The 19,421-nt window shown below is 46.5% G+C and overlaps 1 protein-coding gene across 6 annotated transcripts in view; it reads right to left on the reverse strand.

Moving 5' to 3' along the window:
• Positions 1–4,308: 4,308 nt before the first annotated feature.
• LOC121706377 (alpha-2-macroglobulin-like protein 1) overlaps positions 4,309–19,421 on the reverse strand; it is a 38,684-nt gene continuing 23,571 nt past the window's right edge. For all 6 annotated transcript variants that reach the window (XM_042088037.1, XM_042088034.1, XM_042088036.1 and 3 more), the window contains exons 21-37: positions 18,756–18,882; positions 18,490–18,611; positions 18,358–18,409; positions 18,064–18,147; positions 17,775–17,951; positions 16,989–17,064; positions 13,313–13,469; positions 7,768–7,845; positions 7,445–7,595; positions 6,549–6,739; positions 5,970–6,185; positions 5,746–5,882; positions 5,475–5,556; positions 4,842–4,910; positions 4,636–4,741; positions 4,487–4,525; positions 4,309–4,388 (exon numbers count right to left, since the gene is read on the reverse strand). In XM_042088037.1, coding sequence (XP_041943971.1) covers positions 4,357–4,388; positions 4,487–4,525; positions 4,636–4,741; positions 4,842–4,910; positions 5,475–5,556; positions 5,746–5,882; positions 5,970–6,185; positions 6,549–6,739; positions 7,445–7,595; positions 7,768–7,845; positions 13,313–13,469; positions 16,989–17,064; positions 17,775–17,951; positions 18,064–18,147; positions 18,358–18,409; positions 18,490–18,611; positions 18,756–18,882 — 1,896 coding nt within the window. In that variant the 3' untranslated portion in view covers positions 4,309–4,356. The remainder of the gene's footprint in view (positions 4,389–4,486; positions 4,526–4,635; positions 4,742–4,841; positions 4,911–5,474; positions 5,557–5,745; positions 5,883–5,969; positions 6,186–6,548; positions 6,740–7,444; positions 7,596–7,767; positions 7,846–13,312; positions 13,470–16,988; positions 17,065–17,774; positions 17,952–18,063; positions 18,148–18,357; positions 18,410–18,489; positions 18,612–18,755; positions 18,883–19,421) is intronic.

The raw sequence follows: 19,421 nt of genomic DNA on the forward strand, positions 1-19,421 counted from the left end.
CAATGTGGAGGTGGTTAGCACCTACAAGTATCTGGGTCTCCACCTGGACAATAAACTGGACTGGTCAGCCAACACTGATGTACTCTACAAGAAAGGGCAGAGCAGGCTGTACTTCCTGAGGAGGCTGCGGTCCTTCAATGTGTGCAGTAAGCTCCTCAGGATGTTCTACCAGTCTGTTGTTGCCAGCGTCCTCTTCTATGCAGTAGTATGCTGGGGTGGAAGCACAAGGAAGAAGGATGTGGGGCGAATTGACAGGCTGGTAAGGAAAGCTGGCTCTGTAGTGGGAGCTGAACTGGAGTGGATCACTTCACTATCTGACAAAAGGACCCTGAACAAACTGATCAACATCTTGGACAATGAGTGTCACCCACTCCACAGCACTATTGTTAAACAGAAGAGCCTGATCAGCTGGAGACTTCGCTCACTGCCTTGCACAACTGACAGACTGAGAAAGTCATTTGTCCCCAGGGCCATTGAACTGTTCAATGCCTCACTTAAGGGAAGAGGAGAGATAGACTTCTCTGCATAGTCTGTCTGCCTCTTCATCCCCTCCATGTTTGGTACCACTGTCTTTATGCCTCACTGTTTGCGTGCTATATTAGCACATTAGCACATATGCATACCCCCCCCCCCCCCCCCCTCCATGCCACAGCCGAACTGTGGCCACACTTATACATTTTCTTAAATAGTTAAATATATAGATATATAGACTTTACTTTATTTCTGCATTGTTGCACTGTTGACTTACTCATTTGCACTATCACCATGACCACTATCACCATTGCACTACCACCATGACACTCATTCACACAGAGCACCTTAGAGCACCTTACCATACCTTACTATGCACAGAGAATCACAGGCTCAGTCCCTGCCTCAGTCATTGCAAGCGCCTCTGATTTATTAATCACCACTATGTGGATACTGTTTTTAGAATTTATTTAGATTAAGTGTTAGTATAATTTGTAATTTTGTTATTTGTATTTTAGTATATTTTTATATATTGTATTAAGTGTTAGTATAATTTGTATTTTAGTATATTTAGCATATCCTTTATCTTCTACTGTCCTTACTGCTTAGTTGTGTTTTTATATTATATACTTTAATTACTCTTCTGCTGTTAAAGAATGTGTTTGTGTTGTATGTATGCTGCTGAGACCTTGAATTTCCCCTGGGGATCAATAAAGTATCTATCTATCTGTTTTCATTTACTAGAAATATAGGCTATTTCAAAAAAAAAAAAAACTATAAATCCAAGGAGAAGTGACATCAGTTGAGCAGCCGCGAGCCGCACGAGAGGAGGCAAGGAGCCGCAGGTTGGCCACCCCTGGTGTAGGCCAATCGGCCCACCAGCTTTTTCTACTTTGTCACCTACAGAGTCTGACGGGTACGATCTTTCGAAATGCCATGTTATTTCCCATAGACATTTGACGACCGGAAGTTGGATGGATACGGAAGTTACGGAGGCGGGACTTATTCTGGAGAGGTCTATGGCAAGTGTAGTCACCACCGGCCGGGTGAATAAGGCGAAACTTCCGGTTTCTGAACTGGTTGCAGTTCCTTCTCTGGTTCCACGTGAGGGCGCTCGTCCACAAGTGCAGAATGAATGGAGGTCTATGGAGCTGTACCCCTCAAAATCCACTTTTCTCGGGATATGAAATATTTTTTTTGTTATATTTCAGGGGAGGCAAATAAAATAGGCCTACACACTGTTGACTATTATATTGTTTAAAGTCACTTAATTGTTCTAAAAAGCCTTTCAAACGTGTTAATGATGTCATTCATTAGCACAATGCTAGCGTGTTATGGGCAACAACGACCCAACCTGTAAGAAATAGAAAGGACAAGTACTTTCGACCTATAACCCATGTTGTTGTAAAAACTACAATCAAATCTGAGATTTCTCAAAGACAATCAGGTGAAGGAGACAAATTTGCTGTCTAGCTCCATAGACTCCCATTCATTTTTCACTCATGGCGATCGCCCCCAGTGGAACTCTGGTGGAACTAGATAGATAGATATATAGATAGATACTTTATTGATCCCCAAGGGGAAATTCAAGAAACCAAAATTCGGTACAATGGGACTTAATAGGGAGTGGCCAGGCTCTCCGTAGATGGGCTCTGTTTTAGCCTTAAAATTCTTTGTGAATACGGGCCCTGCTGGACTGAGAAATGAGCTTGCAGGAGTTAATTTGCCTCTGGTGCCAGACACAAAACACAGGGGCACATGGGGAGGAAAAGTCATCTCATCGCCCCCTACTGGTTGCGTTCCTACAGTTTGGCAAAATGAATGGGATTTTTGCTGTCTATGGATTTTCCATAGCTCGTTTTTTTAGAAAAAATATACAGGAACGTCACATATTACCAACCGTCATGTATGTCGACTCCAACCTCTTACGTGTAGGTCACTTAATATTCATTTCTATACAAACCAAGACAGCGGATTCCTAAAAAAACACTAGCACCTACACCATAAGTTTATCTAAATTAGCTATGTACCAAAAATTACATTTTACCGTGACTCGAAGAGCTGTAAAGTGTTGTAAGGCTGCGTACAAATCCACTTGGAGCTCCAGTGGAATTTGAATTGCGACGACGATAATTTGAGCGTATCGAGCGTATCTGTATTTCTACTCAGCGCCCCCTATAGAGCTTATACTGTATTTCTACTCAGCGCCCCCTATAGAGCGTATACTGTATTTCTTGATGATAATCCCTTTAATGGTTCCGTGTTCTTGCTCATTCTGCTGCTCTATACACTCTTCAGTCCAAATGTGGCACCCGAGGCCTTTATCCAATCACATTCAGCCCTCTGGATAAAGGCCCCAAACCAATCAATCACATTCAGCCCTCTGATTAGTTTGAGTGCCATGTGACCAACAGGCCCCACCTCTCATACCCTTTAGAATGTTCAGGGGACTTCTAGAGATGGAACTGAATAAGAATGTTGTGTCCAGCAGAGGGCCTCAGTAATGTAACTAATGTTGCTACATGAGAATGCTGTGTCCAGCGGAGGGCCTCAGTAATGTAACTAATGTTGCTACATGAGAATGCTGTGTCCAGCTGTGGGTACAGCAGCAAAGCAGTTATTGGATTTCCAACCGAGTCAACCCTGACGAGTCATGGGTGAGGGCCCCAGGATATTCTCTTACAAATAAAGATGTGAACGCACTCATGGGCTCATTAGTATAGAAGGTTAAACATAAAGATCCAGGTTAAAAGGAGTTGTACCAAGTACAATGGGAAGGAGTAGATTTGCTGTTAATGTGTTTCTTCTTAAACCTAGGTACCACAGCTAGAAGAAAATACCAATCACTGCAAACATTGCCAAGTGACGTCAAACCCACTTCTCAGCAGCGTGGCCCACTTGCCCACTTCTCTTCTCAACCACTTCTATTAAGCTCAAGTTGCAAGGCAAATTTAAAATCATAATAAAAACCACCTGTCCGTAGCAGGAGCTGCTACTGATATGTTTTGATACCATCTCAAGTCCCTGATGATCACCGCTTGTGGATATTATGGATCAGGATGCCGTGAAGCCATATATAACAATGTTCCTTGTTTCATAATATTGTTTTCAACCATATTCCTTCATAAAATGACAATGCTGAGCTCTACATCCCTGTTGAAAAAAACCAGCCTGACCAGCTAAAGGTGGTTTGCTGGTTGACCAGCTTGTTAGATAGATACAGTAGATAGAGATAGCTAGATAGATACTTTATTGATCCTCAAGGGGAAATTCAAGACCAGTTAACCAGCTTGTTTGACCACCCTATGATGGTTGACCTGCTAGACCAACAAAACTCTTGCGAAAACATAAATTCGGCTGGTTTTCCCAGCTTATGATGGTAATTCAGCCGGTTTTGTTTGTCGTACCACCTCAAGCTGGTCATTTTAGCTGGTGTTGCTGGTCTATAGTGCTGGTTTAACTGGCCATTCCAGTTTATGTTGGTCATTCTAGCAAACCAGCATGGCCAGCTTGACAGACTGGTCACAAGCATGACCATCTTGCACCAGCTGTATCCCACAAGACAGGCTGGTCACACCAGCATGACCAACTTCCTCAGATGGTCACGCCAGCATATCCAGCTGGTGGCCCAACCAGCAAAGTCCAGCAATAGCTGGAAGAAAACCAGCAAAGACCAGCAGAAGCTGGTTTCTTGCCGTTTTTTTCAGCAGGGATGTACGGTAATACTGTTTTCATTCATATTCTTTCATAAACATATTGTCTTCAACTGACAATCCTCTGAACAGTATGAACATGAGACAAATGCTAGGATTGATTGTATATCTGTAATAAATACTGCAAACACATCAGCAAGTTAAAGAGTTGAAATGTCAAAATAATTTCCACTTAATGACCTCTTCCTTCTGCTGTCCCCTGACCTGCACAAGGGGAGGACACACACACACACACACACACACGTTAAATAGAATATTGGGACCTGTTGTTGTTCTTTAGAGGACTCAGCAGACTAACTGACCTGCACAAGGGGAGGAGTACTCAGCCTCAGCTTGGTCACCTGATTGAGAGAGAGAGATTTCATTGGTCAGGGGCTTACTAGCACTGCTGTATCCATGGCAATGTAATTATACATATATGTAATGCTGGTCTTGGTCTATGGAGTCTTACTGGTCTGGTAGTAGTCATACACCTTGACCCCTGCTGGCTTCAGGTTGGTGACTGGCAAATCCTGTTGGATGGTCAGTTCGTAGTCAACAGGTATATCCTTTCGAACCTGTTTGGAAATCAAAAGAAACACATCACATCAGATGGACAGAGCGCAAGTAGGTGCAGCATGTTTCAGTGAAAACCAGGATTCTTACAGATGGCCTTACCTCTGACAGATACACAAGGATGTGGTCATCTTTCCTGTCAACTCGGTCCACAAACATGCTGCCCTGAAGCTGTTAAAACACAGAACATTATGGATGGTGCACACACACACCAACACAGCGTCCATCAGCAACATTATGGATGGTGCACACAGCCTCCATCAGCAACATTATGGATGGTGCACACACACCAACACAGCTTCCATCAGCAACATTATGGATGGTGCACACACACACACACACACAGCTTCCATCAGCAACATTATGGATGGTGCACACACACCAACACAGCCTCCATCAGCAACATTATGGATGGTGCACACACACACACACACGCACACCAACACAGCTTCCATCAGCAACATTATGGATGGTGCGCACACACACACACCAACACAGCCTCCATCAGCAACATTATGGATGGTGCGCGCACACACACACACACACACAGCTTCCATCAGCAACATTATGGATGGTGCACACACACACACACACACACACACACGCCCACCAACACAGCTTCCATCAGCAACATTATGGATGGTGCACACACACACACACACACACAACACAGCCTCCATCAGCAACATTATGGATGGTGCACACAGAGCAACAGATGTAGGAGGGACAACTTACTTTTTCAGCGTCAGCAGTGAAGCCAGATAAGATTTTCACATCTATTATCACCATGTTCGTGCTCTGCAGTGGTCCGTTATATCTGCACAAGAAAGGAGGAATAACTATTAGAACGGATGTGTATCTGCACAAGAAAGGAGGAATAACTATTAGAACGGATGCGGTCAGACTAGTTCAGTCAAAGAGAGCAGAAGCAGGCGCTGCATGGAGCTCCATACTGTACTGTGAAGGCCTGCTGCCCACACACACACACACACACACACACACATACTGGACTGTGATGTGGAGGCTGAAGGCCTGTTGCCCATCGGCCTTGTTGCACTGTCCCTCAGTCAGAGGCTTGGCTTGAGTCTTAATGCTCAGGGTTGAATGTTTACTGGGAGTGGGGATGTTGTAGAAGAGAGCGACCTGTTGAAGAGGGCGAGAGATGTGAAGAAATGTCACGGACAGAGTATCCATCATCAATAGTTTAGAAACAAGTTCTTTTCCACTGACCCCCACAGAAGCGCATGCAGAGCCCTTCACGTCCACGCTGTACTTCCCAGGAACGTGGCGCAGCGCCCTCTCCTGGTACAGCAGTGTGTTGTGCTGGTTCACATCAAACTGGTGTGTGTCGCCCCCTGCTGACCGCACGGTCACTGTGCCGGAGCCATGTGGGCTGAAGACCTTGGTGGCATACAGAGCCAGAGCCTGCAGTGCCACCACCGTGTCCTGAGAGAACACACACCCAGCCGTCAGCACACACACACACACACACACACACACACACCCAGCCGTCAGCACACACACACACACACACACCCAGCAGTCAGCACACACACACAGCAGTCAGCACACACACACACACACACACCCAGCCGTCAGCACACACACACACACACACACACCCAGCAGTCAGCACACACACACACACACACACACACACACAGCAGTCAGCACACACACACACACACACCCAGCCGTCAGCACACACACACACACACACACCCAGCCGTCAGCACACACACACACACACACACACACACACACACACACACACACAAACAGCTTAGAAAGGAAAGGTGTGTGGAGCACCTGTGTGGAAGAGAAGCCTCCATACGGATTCTGCTGCTTCACCAGCCAGTTGACGATCCTGGAAGCATAGCCCAGGTCTGCAGCCGTCAGGGCGGGTTTGGTGAGAACAGCTAACAGCACATAAGCACTCGTCTCCACTGCCAGGGAATCAGCTTGCTCTGATGAGGACTGAGACCAGTGCAGGAGACTCCCTGAGAAGACATGAGCCGTAGGAGATAGACATTCAATTCAAGTTTATTTATATAGCACATTTCATATGCATACACAGACTCCAATGTGCTTTTAGAAAACATTATCAAATAGACATTAAAACACATTAATAGTAAAATAAAAAAATGGTACTAGAAATAAGAATTTCTGATAAAAGTAATAAAAATGAAAGTCGCCACACCAACTTGGAAAGACCTTCAATTTTAACCAAAAGCTGAGGCAAATAAATATGTTTTCAGTCTGTTTTTAAAAGAGTTCACTGATTGGGAAGATTTCAGTTCAGAAGGTAGGGAGTTCCAGAGAGTAGGGGCATAGTGACTAAAAGCACCATGAGCGGAACTAGTATTTATTCTCGGGATTCTCGGGGAGACCTTTGCTTGAGGACCGTAGGCATCTGGCTGGAGTATATGCAGTGATCATATCAGAGATATATGATGGGGCTAAGCCATTCAATGATTTAAAAACAATAAGAAGTATTTTAAAATCAATTCTTTGTTTTACTGGGAGCCAGTGTAGTGATTTTAGTACTGGCGATATGTGATCATATCTTCTCGTTGAAGACATGAGCCGTATGAGATAAACATGAGCCGTATGAGATAAAGACATGAGCCGTAGGAGATAAAGGCAGCAGATGCACGTGTTTGCTCATCTATGTCGGTTCTGGCACACTGCACAACGTGTCCTACCAGCAGAGGTCGCTACGCTGTCCAAGTGTTTCAGCAGCTCAGCTCGGAGGTCTGCTTCCCCAGCGAGGCTGAAGGTGTAGGCCAGCAGAGCGGTGGTGTAGGTGTTGGAGCGGTCACTGGCGGAGGACTTCAGGAACCTCATGGTTTCTTGCTGAAGTAATAAAAATAGATTATTTTTTAAACATTCTGGTCAAAGGTTATATTTCTCATGAGCGGTACAAAAGGGGTATGACTTTCTAGTCATGTTCAGACAGCTATGGAAAAGATAAAGCATCTCAATGAAACCTTTGATAGAGGAGATGGTTTGAGACAGATTTACCTACCGTAACAGTGCTCATATTCAGCTCAAGCATTGATGCAGCGATGTAAGCTGTTATTGTTACATCATCGCTTACACCCCCCTATAAAACAATGAAAAACTCTCATCAACACTGAAAACGATGGTTACGTATGTAACCGCGGTTCTATGAATTTTGGATTTCCATCACATGCACGTGCAGGTCGAGTGTTTATCAACAAAGTCACTCGTGACATGGGGTGACGCATGACCCCCGTCCCGGTACTTAAGGTGCGCTCACCCCGGAAGTGACCTCTTGGCAATCTTCTCGTTCGCCTTCCGAGTGACTGGCGGTCATCCGAAATTCATAGAACCGCGGTTACATACGTAACAATTATTCTATTTCATTTCTACTGACCGCCAGAGGCGGTGCTTTCAGCACCTGGATGACAAATTCCAACAGGGTCACGAAGAAGATCTACATACCCTTTTAATGGCTTGAGAGGGTGGCTGTGGCTATTGACCCTATAAAACCTTGCAAATGTGCAAGTCGATGCCCATGAGGCCGCCATGCATATGTCGGAAAGTGGGACTCCGCGTAGTACTGACCATGACCCAGCTACACTCAGAGTTGAGTGACCACGAACGCGAGGTGGAACCGGTAAGCCACTATCAGAGTAGGCATAGCTGATGGCCTCCACGATCCACTTGGATAGCCGTTGCTTGGACAAAGCCAGGCCCCGCGCATGTCCAGTGTGGCAGATGAATAATGAATGTGACTGCTGGAGGGCAGCGGTCTGTTCGATATAGGCTTTCAATACTCGGACTGGGCATAGAAGAATGTCACCTTGCCCCGGTTCCTCTCCCTGGGCTGGGGGCTCGAATGCTCCCAGACTGAGCGGCTGGTTAGCATACGTTGCAGAGAAGGTTTTAGGTAAAAATGCCGGGTTCGGCCACAGGGTCACCCCTGTGCCATCGGAAGTCCATTGTAGGCACTCCCGGCTGACAGACAGCGCGTGTAGCTCTCCCACTCTCTTCGCCAATGACATGGCTAGGAGAAAAGCAGTCTTCAAAGACAACCATTTTAATCCCGACCTCCCCAGAGGTTCAAAAGGGTGCCGACACAGTGCATTCAGCACCAGCGGCAAGTCCCAGGAAGGTATCATCCTTCTTTGAGGGGGCCTCAGTCGCTGAGCACCCTTGAGAAAACGGGTCACCAGACTATGGGATCCCACTGTAACTCCCTCTACCTTGTTATGCCTAGCTGATATTGCAGCTACATACACCTTGATAGTGGATGCCGCCAGTCCGTCATCAAACCGCGATTGTAGAAAACTGAGGATAGCTCCTGTCCATGTTCTTGGCACCATTGTATAAAAAGCTTCCACCTATTAGCGTAAAGCGCATTAGTGGAAGGTGCCCGTGAGTTGTGGATAGTCTGTACCACTGCAGGGTCACATGCCCCTAGCAGTGGTTCAGGCCCTTCAGAGGCCACACCCAAAGTTGCAATCGTGCTGGGTTCGGATGCCAGATCCGGCCACCCAGCTGAGAGAGGAGGTCTATGCGCACAGGGAGACGCCAAGGCTGTCCGTCCAGTAGGCTGCATAGCACCGGGAACCAGACTCTCCCTGGCCACCTGGGGGCTACAAGCAGCACTTGGTGGCCCTCCCAGAGAATCCTCTCTAGAGTGGGTAGTATGAGCGGGAGTGGGGGGAATGCATATAGGAGCTGCTGGGGCCACCCATGCGGCAGCGCATCCTGGCCCAAGGGGCTTGTTGACTCCCTGAGTGAGAACCAGAGGGGGCAGTGTGTTGTGGCTTGAGAGGCGAAAAGATCCACCTCCGCTCTGCCATATTGGTGCCAGATGGCGTGCACCACTTCTAGGTTCAGCCTCCATTCCCCTGGATCGGGGTGTTGCCTGGACAAGAAGTCCACTGTGACATTCCGTGTGCCTGGGATGTGCATTGCCCTCAGGCTCAATAGCCGAGGGTAGGCCCATGAGAGTAGCTGCTGAATCAGCCTCAGGGATGCTAGAGACCTTGTGCTCCCCTGGTGGTTGATATGGTAAACCACTGACATGTTGTCTGTCCTTATAAGGACATGTCTCCCTGCTAAGACTGGCAGGAAATGCTCGAGAGCAAGAGCGACTGCCTGTAGCTCCAACAAATTTATGTTTTGTTCCCTCTGTCAAGGGTCCCATGTGCCTTGGGCAGTTCTGCACTGCCAAACAGCCCCCCATCCGGCCAGGGATGCGTCGGTCTCTACCACTTCTCTGCGAGAAGGTATGATCCCTAAACGAACCCCGGCAGTCAGGAACGAATGCTTCTTCCATGGCTGTAACCCTTTTAGGCAACTGGTGGTAACGGTCACCAGTCTGTGCCTGTGGTGCTTTGGATGAAACCCTAGCCTGTTCATCCATATTTGGAGAGGCCTCAAAGAAAAGAAGGCCCAGGGGGACTACGGAAGAAGCTGCTGTAAGCATGCCCAACAGCGCCTGGAAGGACCTGAGCGTCAGAGCTCAGCCTCTCCTGAATCACACTATGCAGAGGAGAATCTCGCCTACCCTCCTCTGAGATGGGGTTGCCCTCATTGTCTGCGAGTCCAGTTTCGATTCCAATGAACACCGTCTGCTGGCTGGGGATTAGGGAGCTCTTCCCGAAATTCACAGTTAGCCCTAGCCTGGTGACATGAGCGACTAGCAGGGCTGAGTCCCTTAATGCCTCTGGCTTCTCTGTTCCCAGACAAGGGCAATCATTTAGGTAAAGAAGGATGCGCATACCTCTGCCTTGAAGCGGAGCCAGGGCTGCCGCAGCAAATCTTGTTAAGGTCCGGGGGGCCAGAGAGATTCCGATGGCAGGACCCGGAACTGGTAAGACCTCCCCTCGAAAGCGAAGCGGAGGAATTGCCTGTGGTGAAGTGCAATTGGAATATGAAAATATGCATCTTTCAGGTCTATGGTTGTAAACCAGACGTCTTGCTTGACGCTTTGTAATACCTCTGCTGTGTGAAGCATATGGAATTTGAATACCTTTAGATGGCTGTTCAACAGCCTTAGATCCAGTATGGGGCGAAGTCCACCCCCCTTCTTTGGAATTAAAAAATATGTGTATAGAACCCACAGTCTTGTGATGGTGACCCTAGTTGCTGGAGGGCCCCCTTTTCCAGGAGGGCCCGAACCTCCTGGCGTAGGGCCAGAGCCTTGCCCTGGTCCTTCAGTCATTTTGACCCCTTGAAACCTCGGCGGTCGGTGCTTGAACTGGATGGTGTACCCTTTTGACAGGGTTGACACTACCCCAGGGGTCTGCTGTATTCACTTCCCAGTAATTGAGCTGTTCTCTGGTGAAACGTCCGACCGCCGGCCTGTAGACGTCACTGTCTACCTCCTCGCCCCCTCCTATTCCGAAAGGGGCAATATTCAGGCGTGCGCCGTTCCCTGTGAGGGTTGGTTCTCAGCAGGCCGGCGAAACCGCTCTGGCCTTGTTGACCCCTGTGCAAAGGTCCGCCTTATTGGCTGAAGAGTATCACCCGCCGTAGCGGGCCTCTGTCCCCGAACGGATACACGGCGCAGGCTAGCAAACTGCTGCCTGGTTTGCGTTACCTGTAGGCTGCGTTCGAGCGTTTGCTGTGCGGCAGGCCCAAAGAGTTGTCCAGGAACCACCGTGAGACAACAAAGGGCTTTCCTGCAGGGCTCAGACAATGGTGACTGAGCCAGCCATATCTGTCGCCGTGTCAGGGTCAGGGACGACATTAGTCTCCCCAGTTCCCTTGTCATGTACCCAAATGCTTTCAGTGAGGCCTCACTCAGCACTTCTGCCGACTGGTCTGCTCCAGAGGACTGGAGGGTCTGTGACAGGGACAGTATAAGGTGCGACATTGAGTTGCCTATGCGCGCAACCCGCGCCGGTGAGTCATAGCTCTTCCCAATAAGCTCGTCAGTCAGGCGACACTGTGGCCGGGGACAACGTGCATCTGGCCTTAATGCCTCATCAGGTGAAAGGATAAGGGCGGCAAGTGCCGGCCCTATAAACGGCATGCGGTCCAGCCCATGACTGGCTGCATCCTGCATACTAGCCAGGGTTCTGCAGTCGCTGGGGAGATGGGAGAAACGTCTGGGGTCAGCCCAGCATCTCTGTAACTCCTCAATGAAAGGAGCTGAAGGAGGCACGCTAAAAGATGCAGTAGAAGGGGCCTACCTGCGCTGGTGCTGCATCTAAGCCCAGGCGTGCCAGCGCTATCTTCACAGCGGGTTTGATCGCTGATGTGTGGCTAGCAACTGAGCCCTTCTGTGAGCTGTGTCCAGAAGCATCCTGGGTGTACGAGCCATAAGACTCTACATCTCCCAGATCATCCGCCCACTCATCAACCGTCGATGTGCTCTCTATCAGAGCCTCGGAGAGCCCATCCTCCTCTCGGGCACCCCCAGCTGGGGACAGCACAGGGGGCTGCTCTGATGAAGACCTTGAAGCGGCTGCTGCGTGATCGCCAGCAGGCTGTGCTCCCCTTGTAGATTAAGGAGCATCGCTTTAATCTGAGTGAACTCCGAAGCCATGTCTTCTACCTTCTGGTTTAAAGGATCTGGCGTAGGGAGTTTAAGCCTCCTCTTAGCAGAGGCCTCCCGTGTGTCTGCTCTGCGTTTCTGCTTTTGGGGATCCCATGCGGCTCCTTGCAGGGGGTGGTTGGGAGTTTAACCCCCATTCTAGTTGGGCTAGCCTAGCAGTCCTTGCAGCTACGCTCAGGCAACTGCAATTCATGCAAGCCTGGTCTGTCAAACCCTGCCTTAAGTGTTCCATGCCCAGACAGCTTGGACACTTATCGTGGCCATCCTCCAGTTCATCAGGGAGGCTAATCAAACGCAACAAATCAGGGAGGCTATCAAACGCAGTAGGCTAAACAAATATGCGCAAATAAGGAGCGAACACGCGCTCACCTCGCCACCTTAGTTTAGAAATAAGAAACAGAAGAGAGCGTTTGAAAACGCGAACAAACAATCTCATAAACGTGAAATTAGCACTTCCAATACAAAAGCGGAATTCGCTTGAATTCTAACTCACTTAGGAAGATGTTGCGGAAAACACAAGATCCGTCATTAACTCAAGAAGCCCGCGAGACCGCGAAAGCATTTCAATAAACAAAAATGTATTTAAGGCACCCTGAATCGCTAGAAGGCGAAAAAACACCCAAACGATTCCACATAGGCCTAGTTGCCACAGTAGAGCGAGCTCACTCGTAACGGTATTAATAAAGAAAAGTGTACTTACCGATCATAATAGAAAGTCACGTAGACAAATCGCAGTCTTATAAGAGGGCGAGAAAATCGCAGCTCCAACTGTACGGTTTGAAAAGATTCCAGCGTTCGTCCACGAAAATATGCCAACACTCTAAACAACCTGCTTCCACACGAGAAGATTTCAAGAGGTCACTTCCGGGGTGAGCACACCTTAAGTACCAGGACGGGGTCATGCGTCACCCCATGTCACGAGTGACTTTGTTGATATAAACACTCGACCTGCACGTGCATGTGATTGAAATCCAGGTGCTGAAAGCAGTAGAAATGAAATAGAATTCAGCATCCAGTATCATACAGGTCAGACCTTCATTCTGTTGTTGAAGAGTTTCCCCTGCATATTGAAAACACCATCTGGTCGAAGGTTTCCTCCAAGCCAAGTGCTCGCATCCGTTATAACTTTTGGATCAATGTAGACAAAGGACTTTGCTTTTCCAAACGACCTCAACACAAATGCAGTGAGCCTGGGAGAAGAGATGGACACAACGCTGAGTTTGCTTCTGTCCAGAGGTAAGAGCTGTGGTCTAAGGTTAGGAGCATTGTATGCAAGTCATTTTCATTTCTATAGCACATTACATTCCAAAGTGCTTCACAGTTAAAAAAGACAGAGTTTAAAAGATGATTCAAGCATCAACTACAGCCGACACCTCCAGACAAAAACCAAAACGAGAGAAACAGACATATAAATATACAGACAAAATACAAGTGGCATCAAATCCATAGTTCCACAGGCTCAGTGGCTGTTAAAAGCAAGTCTGAAGAGATGGTTTTTTTTAAAAAAATTTTTAGATATTATATAATAAATTTTTTTAAAATATATTTTTGGTCTTTTTATGCGTTTAATGATAGGACGGTGGAGAGTGACAGGAAGTGAATGGGAGAGAGAGTCGGGGTGGGATCCGGAAAGGACCACGAGGCGGGAATCGGACCCGGGCCGCCGCCGTACGGTGCAGGTGCCCCAGCTGGGGCTGAAGAGATGGGTTTTTAGTAGAGATTTAAAAACAGTCACAGGTGATGCCGATTAGAGTTCCGGTGGTAAGCTGTTCCAGAGGCGTTGCATGGATACTGAAAGCACTAATCTAATATTACTATTACTAATATAATACTAAGCAATTTAAAGCAATTCTAAGCAATATTACTATTACTAATATAATACTAAGCAATAATCTACAAGCCAAATTGTCACCTTAGAAAACGTAAATCCCAAAGATCTAAGAGCAACGGCAATGTCACTCATAGAACATTTATTGTAAAAGATAATGCAACACCGACAGTGCAACAAGGAACAAGCTTGGTAATGTCAATACACATAAACCTAAAACTAAAAGGATCAGTGGGATTAATTGCCTAAATAACACAGGTTTAGCATCCAAGTTATACTTCAGCCTTAGGCTACTTGATATGAAGCATATTCAAATTGCTCACGTTTTTGCTCTCCGTAACACTCATGTTTCCGCAAAATTCCACACCATCTTAAATTCCAAAATCAATGTTTACTCACTGGAACCACCACATGGATGTTCTTGCTCTACATTATTAGTATCTAGTTGTTTTGTAGGAATAGTACGCTTGTACAGTAGGCCCTAGGCTATGACATTCAGTTTCCTTTCTAAAATATTTAGCAACTCCATCCCTAACGAACTTACTATGGCCAATATCTTTGAAATGTAACGGTCTTGGTTTCATTCCGAAGACATGAAATCTAGGGATGTCCCGATCCGATATTTGGATCGGATCGGCCGCCGATATTAGCAAAAAATATGGGATCGGCCCGATCCGGACTCCCGATACAGTTTGTTTTCAAAACTCCGGTCCGTGTTTTCCAGCGCACCGATGTAGGTAATCCATTCCAGTTTTTTTCAGCTTTTCCCCCCAAATCCGGTCCGCGTTTTTCAGCACACCTAGCGACCTGTCCAGCATCCCACTTGTCTGTGCATGTCCAACTAAGAATTTAAAGTTATCGAGCAAACATTTCATGTCAGTTGAATTAATATAGCCTAAATGTTAACCGCGACCGCGAGTGTCCGCGAGACCCTCTTACTATTAAGGCTCTTATGCATGTTGCTGCTGACAACATTCGTTAGACAGGCAAAGCTATCTCCGCGATTTAAGATTGTTGTGTAATGTATAGGCACAGCACGCACTTTAATTTTCCTATTAAAGTCTAACAAACGCATTTCATTTCAAAAAGCAACCTGGTCAATCGCTAACAACTAAGTGCACCTAGGCCTACAACTCTACACATCCAAAAGGGCAGAAGCTTCCAGTAGGCCATCATAACTTTTTTTACCGTTTAGTCTGTGCATCAGCGCAGCCTACGACGATGTGAATTAGTGGCAGCTGTTGTCGCGGTAAACTTAAGCTCCTGTCTCTAAATAGTGTAGATAGGCCTACTTGCTATGTTGCTTGATTTTCTGTAATAAAAAATGTAGCCTAGGTTACTTCAGCAAACACAGACCAGTTGTGGCATCAGTTTCGCTTTTAAAACGCAACAGTGAGAGGCTTTTTAGCGCAGTCTCACTTATCATTGATGAGCACAGGAGCAGGCTGACACCTGAGCATGTTGAAATGATCACCTTTGTGAAGAAGAATCTCCCCATCATGCTCAGACTGCAGCCAGGGCAAACAGTAGAAATTGGAGTATGGAGATGGAGCAGTAAAGTGTGGAGGAGATAGCAATACTGTAGAAGGCGTGACAGTTATTTGGGTTGTTATAGCCAATGCAGTGTGTGTGGTAATTTGACTATTTTCTACTCAGGTTTTGTGTGTGTTGCTTTTATATGTAATTTTATATTGTTTACAATATTGTTTACACTGATGGCTTTTTTAAGCCTTGGTTTACACTCTTGAGCAGAGCACTGATGCCAATTCAGTTTGTGTGGTTAATTGACTATTTATTATTTTGTATTTATTTAACCCTGTTAAGAATAAACAGGTCAGCTTCTCATTACCAACCACTGTGGATTATTCAAACTAACCTAATTAAGTTGGCTAGTTGTTCTTAAGAGTAAAACCCTTTTCAACATGAGCATAACAACAAAATAAGTAAATATCTTTAATCTTTAATACATGCTTGGATCGGCCGGTATCGATATCGGCCGATGCTAAAAGCTACAATATTGGTATCGGATCGGAAGTGCAAAAAGCTGGATCGGCACATCCCTAATGAAATCTGGGTGAATTTGGGCCTCAGACTCTTGGTGTGAGCGGAATCGGAGCGGAACAGAGGGGCTGCTCCGGCCTCCAAATTAAAAAGCGCTCCAACAAAACTCCATCCGCTGCGCTCCTTGCTTTGGCTCGGCAGCTCTGCGTGGGATGCAGATCCTAGTGGTCGTTATTGAGTGGAAAAGTTCAGCATGTTTGTGACATAACCGGGAGCACGCTCATTTAGTGATTTAAAAACAGTCAATGCCACTTTATACTGGATTGTAAATTTAACAGGAAGCCAGTGCAGTACTGGAGTGATGTGTTCCCGTTTCCTTGTCCTGGTAAGCAGTCTAGCGGTTGCGTTTTGTACCAACTCTTGCAAGAGATGATTCATCAACTCCAGTATAAAGGGCAATACAATAATTACAAGGCGATTACAATACTGTCAATCTTAAAAGTGGCGCTTCGGTCCTAATTATGCTTTTAAATGAAAGTTTGACTCGGGTACATTCACAAGACGACCCTAGGTTGCATTTTGGTGAGTTACGCTTTAATGCAGAAACACAATTAGCTTTAAAGCACCTGTTCAGTGCAGAGATCGGGGAGAGGATGCATTTGAGGCCGTAGAGGGGGAGGACCTCCTTGAGTGGCACTGTGATGTTTTAGTAGCCATGTGTTGAATCATGGGAAACGGCGCATTAAACGTTACCGATTTGTGGTCAGAGAATGCAGTATCTATTACATCAACCATGTCCAGATTAAAAGCATGTGATAGAACAACATCAAGAGTCTTGTGGTCTACAGGTGTCTTACTTTGTGAACCAGGATGGACTCACCATGTGTTTCCATCTCCTGTTCCAAACGTGCTGTATGCTCCATTAGGATGCTTATAGTTCAGCTGCCTCTGGTATCCTGTTGATTAGAACCATATTACTCATTATTATGTTCCAAATCACCAGCCACTGTATTAGGCACATGTGTTCAACTGCTCATTAACAGATATCTATTCAGCCCATCACATGGCAGCAACTCAATGCATTTAGGCATGTAGACGTGATCGAGAGCACTGCTAAAGATCAGGGGCGTGTCCAGGGGTGTGGCCACAGGGAGGCACTGCTTCAAAAGAATGAAGTTGGCTTTAATAATATCAAATCAATAAAATAATCAATTATCAACAAATTTGATATAGAGGTAAACAGTGAAGAATACGAAATGTGACACATGGTCATAATATATTTCTAGAGAGCTTTGTCTTCTGTCATACTTTGGATGTTGTAGGTATTGTTGTACCATGTAGTGTGTGTGTGTGTGTGTGTGTGTGTGTGTGTGTGTGTGTCCATACTTTTGACTGGTAGATATAAGTATGTATACTCTTTTGATCCCGTGAGGTAGTGGTAGTGTATGCTATAAAGAATTAAGGCAATTCTGAAGGCAAAAGGGGTTCAACCCGGTGCTACAAAGGTAAATGGGAAATAGTCATTAGTCATGCCTACCACACAGAACTCAAAAGTTAGAGGTGCCATCTTGTTCAGGGGTTTACTATCCAGGATGGATACATAATAATGAACATAGACATGTGCCCTCTACTGCCCTCTACTGTCAAAAGGAAGAGAACATCTCACCGCTTTTGAGGAAGTTGGTGGCCTTCTCCTTAATGTCTGCAGTGAGCTGGCCAGTGTTCTGCAGGTACTGCAGAATGTAGATATTTGGGGAGAGGACGGCCATATTTTGCTCCCCACAACCATAAGGCATCTGCAGGAGGCTGTCGATGTTCTTCAGAGCACGACCTAAGATGTCTCCTGCAGGAGGCATGGAGTGTTGGACAAACATGGTTAGGGTTTCAGCAGTCAGTCAGCCAATGTAAGGCTCTGCTGTGCATATGAAGCGTGTGTTGTATGTGACTGTTGGTACCTAGCACAGACACAGAGGCTCTGGCTGATCCCTTAACTACATCCCCTGGGAGTGTCAGCTCCACCTCCTCCGTCAGGGCGCCCCCTGTGGACACAACATGGAACTGAGTTGGGGGCCAAGCAGGCCAATGGCCAGTGGTCTAATATGAATAAAGGTCTGGGCAAAATACATGGACATAACAGTGCATGCAAGAATAGCATCAGGTTCCTTTTAACACAAGAATCTATTAATACATTCCATAGAGTATGCATAAGGACAACACGTGAACTATAGACACAGAAGATTGGAGCTCACCCTTTGGACATAAGAGCCAGCTGAAACTTCTTGCCTTCTCGGTTCCTTCCGCCTTACAAAAGAGAAGTTACAGATGTTAGAAGTGTGATTTTAGCTCTAGAGGTTCTTGTGCAGGACTACTGGCATGCCTACCTTGACCTTGAGGGAGCGAGTGACTGCGTCTACGCGGCCTCTCTCTGGGACGGTCACCACTTCATTGCCACACAGAGTCCGAGACGGCTCAGCGGCCGCACTCACAGTCACGCTCATCTCTCCTGCAGGCAAGTTTCCCCAGGTCAGCTTCAGCAGTGTCCACTACTACAGTGTCTCTACGCTCTCAGCATTACTCACAGAGTACAGAGGGTCCCAGTGTCTAATAAAGTTACCCACTTTCCTTTAACTCTCTCAGCGTTACTCACCGAGTACAGAGGGCACTAGCGTCCATTTGAAGGTTTTTCTCCCATCTGCACACAGACAGGAGGAGTACTGGCCATCAGAGGAGGGGGTCAGAGTGAAGTCTGATGAAGGGGTTGGAGTCACTGTGACCTACCAGAGAGGGACTCGTTTAACACACACACACACGAGATGCAACGGTACACAGTATTTTACAGAGCCATACATACACACATATACCGTGTGTGTGTGTGTGTGTGTATATATATGTGTGTGTGTGTGTGTATATATACATACACACACACACACACACACACACACACACACACACACACACACACACACACACACACACAAAAATAAAGAGTTCAGACGACTCAAATCATGGGCACCATGTTTCATACCAACGTCGGATGATTCTACAATGTAACCCTGTGGGGCGAATACAGTATGTTGAAATAAAAAGCTAGAGAGGGAATCGAGTTTCACACACACACACTCACACACACACAGCTAATTAAGTAATTCAATCAGAACACACTTTGGCTACCAGAAAGTTCAAAGTCCTTATGCTCAGAGCATGATCTGTTGCTATACCATGATGCACTTGGGCAGGTAGTTGAAAAATGTTGCAATATCATGATGCACTTGGGCAGGTAGTTGAAAACTGTTGCAATACCATGATGCACTGG

The sequence above is a fragment of the Alosa sapidissima genome, chromosome 4 (genome assembly GCF_018492685.1).
Source record: "Alosa sapidissima isolate fAloSap1 chromosome 4, fAloSap1.pri, whole genome shotgun sequence".
In the NCBI taxonomy this organism is placed as follows: domain Eukaryota; kingdom Metazoa; phylum Chordata; class Actinopteri; order Clupeiformes; family Clupeidae; genus Alosa; species Alosa sapidissima.